The 10,880-nt window shown below is 34.5% G+C and overlaps 2 protein-coding genes across 3 annotated transcripts; both read right to left on the bottom strand.

The window, feature by feature from the left end:
* Window positions 1-574: 574 nt before the first annotated feature.
* On the bottom strand, window positions 575-8,581 carry LOC107949516 (UDP-sugar pyrophosphorylase). Of its 2 annotated transcripts, none has more exons than XM_016884182.2 (18): window positions 7,936-8,581; window positions 7,631-7,760; window positions 7,438-7,542; window positions 7,155-7,271; window positions 6,690-6,830; window positions 6,286-6,385; window positions 5,628-5,755; window positions 5,476-5,547; window positions 5,317-5,381; window positions 4,827-4,887; window positions 4,612-4,729; window positions 3,653-3,777; window positions 3,302-3,378; window positions 2,755-2,860; window positions 2,496-2,555; window positions 1,820-1,900; window positions 1,462-1,701; window positions 575-1,040 (listed from the first exon to the last, which is right to left on the bottom strand). In XM_016884182.2, exons 2-18 carry the CDS (start codon window positions 7,742-7,744, stop codon window positions 867-869), a joined length of 1,884 nt encoding a protein of 627 aa, XP_016739671.1. In that variant the 5' UTR covers window positions 7,745-7,760; window positions 7,936-8,581; the 3' UTR covers window positions 575-866. The 2 variants fall into 2 exon arrangements, with proteins under 2 accessions (XP_016739671.1, XP_016739673.1); XM_016884184.2 differs by lacking the exon at window positions 7,936-8,581 and adding an exon at window positions 7,864-7,910.
* Window positions 8,582-9,116: 535 nt separating this feature from the next.
* Window positions 9,117-10,595, bottom strand: LOC107949517 (NAD(P)H-quinone oxidoreductase subunit M, chloroplastic). The gene is made up of 2 exons (XM_016884185.2): window positions 9,943-10,595; window positions 9,117-9,549 (listed from the first exon to the last, which is right to left on the bottom strand). The coding sequence occupies exons 1-2, from the start codon at window positions 10,384-10,386 to the stop codon at window positions 9,367-9,369; spliced, it is 627 nt and encodes a 208-aa protein (XP_016739674.1). The 5' UTR covers window positions 10,387-10,595; the 3' UTR covers window positions 9,117-9,366.
* Between the last annotated feature and the right edge of the window lie 285 nt (window positions 10,596-10,880).

The raw sequence follows: 10,880 nt of genomic DNA, 5'->3' as shown, positions 1-10,880 counted from the left end.
TAAAATATATTTTTAATTAAAATGACTTGTTTTACTATCTAAAAGTTGTAAAACATTAAATATATATTATTTTCATAAATAAAACTATTATTTATCTTGACTTAAATGAAGTGATGGTTAAAGTTGTTGTCAAACACTAATTTGATATAGATTCAAACCCTAAAATTATTATTTAATGTGACCTCAAGTAAAAAATTCTGTAGGGGCTACTCATTTTTATATTTTAACCTACTTTAATTTGTGTTACACTAATACAAGTAATCAACATTCAAATCATGGTTAGATTAGCACGTTGTTGAAATTGAAAGAGTCTCATGAGTTTCATGTGTTATGAGAAAGAAGTCGAAAAAAATCTAGTTTGATAGCTTTGGTGGTGGAGTGTTTTAACATTATTAACAGAGGTGGATGGCTTGGCTTGAGAATGAGATGGAAGAAGACAAGCGATGCATCCTACGTGCCTTGGAGAATTCATTGATGACCTTTGCTTTGGCTCACCCTGTTAATGCCAAACAATTGCTTCATTCAGCTTCGTCTCCAACATAACCCAAACATCATATTTTAGACTCCAAAACAATTATTGTTAATGTATAAACATAATATACATCAAATTATGAACAAAATGCAAGTAGATGTCTGCTACTCTTTCTTGAAAATAATACAAAATTTCCACCACACCTCTTACCTAATTATTATGGGAAAACTTTTTGAAAATGACAAAAATACTCACCTACAATCCCGACTGCCCAAGACTAGTAGTACAAATTACTGAATGAAAGGGATTTATTCCTGCTATCAAGTAAATGACAGTGTCTCCACATAAAGCTTTTCCAGAAAGAACAAATGAATTGCTGTGTCTCCGTATATCATCAACATTGTGGCTTTAAGATGAATTTGCCAGGTTCACTATAAGTTTGCTCCAATTGCTCCAATTTGTTGATTTTGAAACCCCTGATCCTCAGTTCCTCGGGGCTACTCGTATCTTTGTAGTTAATCCTCTCAAGAAGCCAGCCCTTGTTTTGTATTGATCCTCCTACTTTAACCTGTTTCCCAAACCATTGTTATTACACAATTGTTCTCCAACTGAACTAAGCTTGAATCCCAAAGTAAAATTGTCCAGAAATGCAAACTAGCCTTCCACACTTGCAAGTAGAGAAGACTCATATTCTTAACTAGTTTAATATATCATCTAATGCATGATAAGTGGACTGCGTGAATAATGAAATGATAAGAAACACGATGATCAGGCATGAATTTCGAAGAAAGAAGAATGTAAGAAACTAAAAGCCATGAAAGCCAACATATTTTATGCTACAACATCTCTTACGAAACAATCAAAGCTTAAAACATCAGATTATGACAACAAATATATTAAACTTGTTGCAAAAGAGTGCAAGGAAAAAGATCCAAGGAAGAACATATTAAATAATAGAATGCACTGACCATCAGTTTATAATGGCATACCTCTGCACCATCAATACAGTTGATGATAAGAGCTCCATCCAAGGATAGATCTTCAAGAAAGATATCACGGCCCTTAAGGACCATGGTAGATCTTTGAGATACCGAGCAACTTTGGCGAACTTTGATTTTGATCTCAGAAAAAGTAAGCCCCCATTTAGGCTTCCATGTAATACGCGGCCACACTTCCACCTCTTGTCCATTGAAAACCTGTTGTACTGGACCCTCCACTTGGACACCAGCCTAGCAAATGTAAAAAATTTGACACCAAAAGATTTAACAATAGCAAGAGAGAGTGAAAATATATTCTAAATGAGACAGATTCTATCACTTGAAGTTAGCCTAAGAGCAGCATGATCACCTTTATAAGGATGAGACTGTTTGCACGATAAATGGCCATTTCTCCGGAAGTTGCACTGTGATATGGGTTTCCTTTTGGTACCTTAATCAAGGTTGACAGAACATTAATAGAATCAAACAGACAAAGGTAATGATTAGAAATATTCAAATAGGAGCCTCGGTACAAAGAGAGTAGAGACAATAAACAGCCTAAACGTTGCTTGCTTGAAGATTAGCCAAGAGCAGTTTAAGGGAGATGGAAATTGAATAGGGTAGCATAAATCCATTTAAATAACTTTTACCATATCCCTTGAAACTGTGTTGTCCTTTCCAGAAAATAAAGAAAGAGGTAAAATGGTTTCTATTAAACTTTGCAGCATAATTATACCAAAGAAGGTTATTAGCATATTAAGGCTGTATGAAGTGAGAGAACTAAAAGAAAAATGGTTTTCAATCAGAAATTTTCAAACTCTGAAATAGACTCCTGAAAGAAAATGCAGAACATAATCCGCATGTTAGAAATTTTCATATTTCGATCTTCACAGGATACCCTAATTAGACTGTCAATCAGTTGTTTATAAACCAACCAACACTAGAAATCATGAATTTGGAACATACTAGATTGTTATAATTGCAAAAAAAAAAAAAAGTTAAATAGAGAAAAATGGACTCCAGAAATTAATAAAACATCATTTCACCTTAGAAGCATCCTCAGGGTTGTTTTTCACAGGTGCATAAGCAAGCCATTTATCCATCACCTATACAATAGCATGACAGCAGGTTTAGTGATGAGAAAATATTAAATAGCAAATTTTACAGAATCAAAATAGAAGCATCTTCCTTTCTCATGGCAGATCACAAGAGAAGCATGTTCGTATTGGATGGAAGATAGGTAAGGTCTATCAAAGACCAAAAGCTTCAGTGAAATAACAAGGAAGGCTTGAAAGCATCAATTACCGTAAATCCAACTCTTGCTGTTGGAGGCAATGTTTTAGGGTAGTCTTGCATCATACACTCTAGTCGAGTTGAGGACTTAAATGATGTTTTACTGGCATCTTTATATCTGCAGTAGCATAAGACAAAGGAGATGGCATTGTCAAGACTCACTGACTTCTATAGAATGAATTGTATAGGAAAAATTCACAAAGTAGGATACTGTGACATCAACTGTCAGATAAATGTTAAGTTGTTGAAGATTTTTCCACCATGATTTGGAATCAACAGAATCTAACTTCTTTAATGGCTAGGAAACTAACACTTATAAACTAGAAGACATTTCTTACAGCAAGAAGTTCTAGGAACTAAATACAGTTCTTGAATGTTTGTGACAACCAGCCATGCGAATTCAACAGATGATGTATAAACAAATTAACTAATTAAAAAAGAACTACAAACCTTTTAATCTAAATTCTTGTTATAAGCACAAGAAGCTGTAAAATAATCAATAAAGCAGAAGACTAACAAGTTTCAATCATAATTAGCAAAGATGAAAAGGAAGAATTACTTAGGGTTAACAAATTCCTTTATCGCCCCTCCTGTTTTTGTCAGCTCCTCAATGTATGGACCAAGCTCCAAAATAAGCTGTAAAACAGAACCAAAATAATAGAATATGGTAGTAAATTATACAAACCAAGATCAAATTTCGTGAAAGTCACCATGATTATTACAATGACGGTTTCAGTAGGTGAAAATTTCATAAGTTATTCTATTTTCTACCATCATGAGTATAAGTAAAGAGTTCATGCTATAATCAAAATAAACAAATCAGATAAACATCAAAAGCCTCATTTTGTTTATTCATCATGATAGACATCCCCTGGAAATGAAAACAATTATTTTGAGCCAGAAAAGTTACTTGGTTTATATTTCCTGGGAAAGGAGAATAACCAGTCTCACAATTAGCATCTCCATCAGGATGTCCAGCAGCTCTAAGCAGAGGATCAAGCTGATTGTACTCCACATTGATCACTACTGATCTTCCTGAAGCCAATTTCATGGGACGTTACTAATAGTGAAGCATAAATTACTGGGCCTTCAATGCCTAAAAGACCTATATAGCGTAGTTGTATTATATGTATGTGTGAGAGAGAAAGCAAAAAGGAGTAGGTGGAGAAAAAGAAGCAATTATGCACCATGCTATCTCCTCAATTACTTTAGAATGAACTAATTATGGCATATCCAAGATGTAGGCAAAAAAAATTATGTAAACAAATGTATTTATATAAAATTATGTAATGAACAAATGAGCCTTTGGTTGAAATGGTAAAGTCGAGGCTTTGGAGACTATGGTTAGGTTCAAGTCAAACCATGTGTGGGTACTTTTCTAGATTTATTCTAGGTTTAAATTTGTTTTTATAGATTTTATATAAATATGTAAAAAGACAAAATACTTTCATGTAATATTTGTTACTTTGTAAAAAAGTTAAGTTTTTAGTCATTTCTCAACTGAGCTGATGTCTGGTTGACTCGTGACACCAACTCAGTGAGAGACGTAAATATTTAGTATAGACGTAAAAAGATAAAATACCTTCATATAATATTTGTTACTTCGTAAAAAAAAAGTTTTTAGTCATTTCTCAATTGAGTTGATGTTCCGTTGACTTGTGACACCAACTTAGTGAGAGACTTAAATATAGTATAGATAAGCACAAAGCAAAAGTGACACCAAGAAATCAGAAATTACTGAAGTGTAAACCTATTAGTCAAATGTTCAAATGTCAACATCCATAGAGAAATAGGTTAATAAGAAAATACACTCACACACGCTATTGGCAGTTCTAGCTTCCAAGAATTGTAAGTGTTTCATGTATATACCATCACTATGAGTAAGTCTTGTAATTCCTCCCATGGCCTCTTTTGCTTTCCGTTGAACAGCAAGAGAGTTGACCTGGTATTGTTTAGTAGCACTGACTCCTAGAGATGCTGGAATGGCCTAACATTGAAATCATAGAAATTTTTATTTATAACCAGTTTTCCACTGTTAATATAAAAAAACTATAAATGAAAATATTGCAATTTTAGCTGTTAACCTTGAAAAGAAGTCCATTTGTGTCTTGAAAAAAGAGAACCCATCTCAAACCAGCATAAAGCCTAGAAAAAAGTGAATATACAAATATGATGTAAATATAGAAAGCTATAGTTAACCCAATTTCAAAAGGGTGGCATTTGACTTCTTTATGCAATGTCGATAATGTTGAGACAAGACAAGTGGGCTTTACAAAAATGTTACTTTTCAGTACATGATTGCTTGATTTACTACCTCATGCACAGGGTCACGGTTTGTTTGTTTCAATATTATAGCTTAAAATGGATCAGAAACCACAATTTTTTTGCCTTACTAATATAAAGAGAGACAATGGCAGGAGCAGACACAAAATATCATCATATAAAGAGTTTCCATGCCATAAAGAAATAAGTTTATGACAAGAGGCAACATATGAACTTTGAGGAAACTTGCAAAGGCATGAAAGAAATTCTCAATGCCAGATTTTAGAAGCATTGTAAGATTTTGTGACATACCATACTTTCAGAAGGCCACTAGAGTAAAGAAGGGAGTGCACATCACCATGGCCATGAGGTTTTGTCTAGAAAGGCCAGAAAATAGTTCAGGAAAGAACCTAATGGTTTTATCAATTAAAATAAAACCACTGTTTTGCATACAGTGTTTACAATGGTTACCTGAATTTGGTATTTGTTATGAGGGTCCAAAGCAAGCCTAGCATCATTATCATCTAAACATGCAACTTTTTCCTGCAAGAAAATATGACATTGTATGTAAAGCAACTTAACAACAGCTTTAACCAAAAACAAATCAATGAGTGATTGCGAACCTGCTTAAGAAGTTTGACTTGTGTTGGTTTCATCCCAAAGTAAGAATTTGATTCCAAAACCTCCAATGTGCGGGTATGTGTGTCATCCGATGTCATGATAACAAAAGGAATATCTTTTTGAAATGTGCCTAAAATTTAGACAAACAGAGAGAGAATGAACTTAAGTAAATAAAAGAGCAAATAAGTTATAAAATGCAACTAGCAATGCAATATTTTGGAAAAGAGGTTGTTTAATTCCTTTTAACTTATAGAGGCAAATATGAACTGCTTCTGCTAGCTGGACCAGGGAGATTGTTTACAAAGTATTTAACAAGCTCAGGTGACATAGATGGTTGCACCTTAGCTGTTTACATAAAGCAAAATTTTCAAACAGATACATATATGCATGCTTTCTTTGAAAGTGGCCTTTCTCATGATGGCTAGATTCTAAACCTAAGTTCATCCAAGTGGCTTTCTTTTCCATGGTTCAGGCACTAAGCAATTGCTCATACATTTCAACAAGTGAAATAGAACTGCTTAGTTAATTCTCATTGATTGCTGCCATTCATAATACTGAAGGGAAATAACACTTGATTTTTCTTGATCACATGGAGAAGCAACATTTAAAATGCTATATAATGAGGAAGGGCTCCAAACAAATGAGAAATGTGATACAAACCTTGTGTGAGCCTACAGCTACCTTCCTGAAGAGCAAGAATAGACTCAATGTAGAGTTGTAAGAAACATGTTCCGGTAGTGGCCTCTGCTAAAAGTGCCACCTACAAGGTGTAAAAAGTAGCTAGTCAAATATTTTCTTTGGGAAGCAACACTGGTTAAGGGTGTTTGAAAAGGTTTAATTGGTGCAACATCAAATATGTGATCAACCCTCTTTGAGAAAAAAGAGGAAAAAAGTGTCCATGCAATATCTAGTGCAGACAAGCATGAATCATGAAACCATCACTAAACACAAAATATATCTCAAAATTTTATTTCAACTACATGAGTTCTGTAGTTTTTATGAAATCAAAAAATTAAAACTAACAGCAAAAGCACAATATTATCCATCCCTATCACTCTATCTACCTTAATTCCGTTGTATCCAAGACGTTCACCGAGACCCCCTGCAACAAGAACAAATGCAGCATTTTGGGCTTCTTTAACACCTGCCTCCTCATATTTGATGAAATTATCATCACCAAAAGATAGAACCTCTCCTGTGGGAACCTGCAAACGACATCTGCTGTGTTTAAGACGAAGTTGAACGCAAAATTGAAGAGTATACTAATGTCAATTTACATCTGTTAAAGCATCCAATCTAAAACCAATTGAGCTTCTGTCAAAAAAAAAAACAAAACCCAATTGAGCTATGCTACCCTTTCCAGCCCAGGATAAATTGCAATACTTAATAATAACACCAAACTTCAATATACGACGAACACAGAAACCCAATACTTAACAATAACACCAGTTAACAACTGGATGTTGATTACATCACAAGAATCTGAAAAAAAAAATTGAAGTTTCAGAGTGAAAGACTAATTTCGTTACCGAAGGTGTGAAGCCATCATATGGGTTCCTCCCTACTTTTGAATCCGCTAAGAGCTCCCTAGCATTTTTAATGTACGATGCCAAACCCCCAGGATAGCTTGAATTTAGCTTCGCAACCTATAAAAGAAAATTTATTCAAAAATATAATCCACAATACAGATTTCATCAAACATATCTAAAACAGCAGAGACTAGAGGGAATGAAATACTAAAAATCAATTTGATGATTAAAAACAATTTAAATCACTGTAGAATTCGATAGCTATAGAAAAAGAAAAGGAGACCTGAGCAAAGAATGCTTTCTTTTTGTTGTCCTCGACGCCAGGATCTGTCCATTGCTGAAACAAGTGGCTCTGCCCCATCTCCACCAACATCTTTCCCAATTCAATCTGCCAAAAGCACATAATTCACATATTCGTATATCTTATACGTATATATATATATATACAGCTTTTTTTATTTTGGAAAATGCAAGACCTGATCCGGAGAAAGGAGGCAGAGATTCTTGACAAGATTAGAAGGCCAATCCCCGGCGTTGATGTTGAGGTTGGAGAGAATGTCCGCCTCTGAATCCACCTTCGCCGAAACCATTCTGGCCGGAATTGTACTTTTTTCAAAGATAAATAAATGAAACAGTAAGTTGAAAAGAATTTTACGTAATAAAAAAAATTCAAAAAGTGAGTGAGAAGAGTGGAGGAGAGAGAAAGAACTTAGAAGCAGATCCTAGAGAGAATGTCGCCGAAATAATAGTGACTGATTACCAGATATTACTGGTCACCAACCTTTAGTTTATTTGAAACCCACCTCTTCACTCTCCAACAGATCTACAATTCCATCAGCCTTCCTGCCAAACCTTTGTTCCTTAAATATTTTCAAATTCATCATTTTAAAATTAATTTTTATTTTATTATAATTCTATAGCCGATAATAATATTCAATTTATTATCATTTCCTCTAATCATTTGAGTGACTCTTCCTACTTTTTTCTCATTATTTGCTTTGGTTCAATGGTTTTGGTTGAGCAGATCTTTCCGAGCTTGTTAAATTTTCGTTATTTATTCAGCATTCATACAGTTTAAATGGAATTTCTTCTTATAGAAAGTTAGTCTGTTACTCTTTGCAGACCCAAGATGAAAATTGATGAATCCAGGCATTAATCAACACCAAATTTAATCTTTTCCATTGACTTCTGGAGGTGAGTGTTTCTCATGATCCTTCGTTTTCATCCTGCCCATGGCCTCTTTAGATGCTACTATATTTTCCCCGGAAAAATCTAGAGCTGGGAAAGAAGAGGGTGGATTTTGAAACTGCAGTTCTTTTGCATTGTTGATGAACCCAGTTTAATGGAATTATCATTCAGTGAAAATAAGACACTGGATTAATGAATCCTCAATTTGCTTCTATATTTCAGAAATGAAGATGACACGTATATTATTGGGCATACTTCAATTTCATCCGATGTACCTTAAAGCTGTTTTGAATCAAGATTAAAATTTTATGTTCTTAAATAAACCAGAATCACCTAGCTATAAGCACACAAAAATAATAATAATAAGTGTATAAAACACTTATTAACTTGAGCATACATGTCCATAGCATTATTAATAACTCTTTTCTCGTTCAGAAATCATAAATATTTGCATAGATTTTCATGACATTATTAATACACACATGGTTGCTTGATGCAAATAGCATAAACAGGTGTTTATAACTATTTCCCTTTTTAGCAATGCTTCTAAATCTGTAGTTGCTATGTTACTTGGACCTAGGTATCAGATATGTCTGAGAAGGATATGTTCAAACTTTTTCTGAGATTTTCATGTATTTGAGTCTTTGCAAGATTATATCTCCATACTCATATCCAAATATGCATCAAACACGGATAATAGTTGTGTTTGTTTGTCAGATGCTGCTCAAGAAGGTGCATTTCAACCTGTACAAGTAGTATATGAATGCTTTTGGATGAGTTAAGATTTTATTTAAATTAACATCAATATATTCCAGTATTATAAAGCAAATCTAGTGTAGCAATGGGCACACATGCATAAGGCCTCACCTGTGAATATTTTTGACTATTAGTGAATGTAAACATCAGGTTTCTCCGCCAAATAGGTAAGTTCCGATGACCGTAGATTCTGCACTTGATACAACATTATGAAACTTAACATATGGCCCTCGTCTGTCTATGCCCTTTTTTTGAGAATCGTTATCATTTATCCATCTTGAAACTGCCCATCATTGCTGTTATTGAATAGAATGCGCGGCTTTCCCATGCTGAAGTTCAGTACCTTGGCATCCATGTTGTATTTAATTTCTCCATCATATAGTAGCTTCCTGATATAGTGCTCTATGTCTGAACCTATCAATCGAAGCGTGTACTCTGTCAATGGCGCTCCCTGTTCGCATATCATGCATTAGTTCTCTTTAAAGAAGAAAGTTGAGCATGCTAAACAAATTGAAAGGCCGTTGTTCATGATCCATCTGACATTTAATTATGGGATCAGATAGAAATTTTCATTTTTGAAATGAATAGGCTGATCTAGACATGAATGCAATGCTAAACGGGTTCAAGAATTAAGTACTACGATTGAAAATTGAGCTCACTCCCCCAAGAAACTCAGCTAAACCCCAACTCAGAAATACCTATTCCTGGTTCTGCGATCCTTTAGCTATGTATTTCCCAGTTTTGATAGTGATAGTTCCTAGTCTGATTTACTAATATCAGCTAAGACTTAATAGTTTCCACTAACCAAACTCAATCATAGCATCAAGAAAGAAAAGTGGGTTACCTCATAATGATCCACAAGCTCTTGGAAGTACGAATAAACTTTATTGCAAGTTTCAGGAGTCCAAACAAACTCATCAGTAGGGTCAAGTATAAGGGTGAGTTTATCCATCTGAGTTTGATCGAACTCAGAGGTTTCAGGATCAATGTAGGCAGCATAGATCCTGACGTGCCTCGTAACACTGCTGAGCCACTGTCCTCCATATTCTTTGCCCATGTTTTTGCTCTTTACATTCAGTTGTTTTTCCACTGGCCTTGGTTGTGTAGGTTGTTGTTGCTTAACCTTTTCTTGCTCTTCCTGCACTTTAGCTTCTTGTGTTTCACCAACTTCAGCTTGCTGCTGAGCCGAAACCGAAAGCACCCTTTTCATTCTCAAGTCTCTTTTCCCTCCACTCCAACCCAACATGGAGAATTTAGTGCAGGCCATGTAAGAGGAAGTTGCAGCCATGTTTGAAATCTTAAAAGTTGAGTGGATTTTTCAGATGCATAATGCTTCTTTATGTATTTCTTCATCCCGAAATTGCATTTATGGGCCTTTATTTTTGGTGAATTCATATTAAGCTTGTCAAATTTGATCCGTTAGTTTTGTGGATAAGTCTTTTTGTTTTTATCCAAGGGGGGGTTGGCTTGGGCTGAGCTTGCTGTTGATTGTGGTGGAGAAACAAAGGAGATTGCCTGCCATCAATTTGGATAAATTGGCCTTTGGGCAATAATAATCTCATTAACGTAAATTAATAAGTTAAAATATTTTATATTTGCATAAATTTTTATGTATTAATAATTTATATTAGTATCTTTTGAATGTCTTAAGTTGTTTTCTGCTCTATGTTGTTCGCATAATCAGATTTTAATCTAACTTGAACAATCTGAACGCTTCTGAAATATCTACCTCCTGTTCTAAGAGAAAAGAAACTTACGCTCTCTACTCTGTACAGCATTATA

This window comes from Gossypium hirsutum, chromosome D03 (genome assembly GCF_007990345.1).
Source record: "Gossypium hirsutum isolate 1008001.06 chromosome D03, Gossypium_hirsutum_v2.1, whole genome shotgun sequence".
NCBI classification, from domain to species: Eukaryota; Viridiplantae; Streptophyta; class Magnoliopsida; order Malvales; family Malvaceae; genus Gossypium; species Gossypium hirsutum.
The sequence above is the reverse complement of the archived record's forward strand: the minus strand, read 5'-3'. Positions and strand labels throughout refer to the sequence as shown.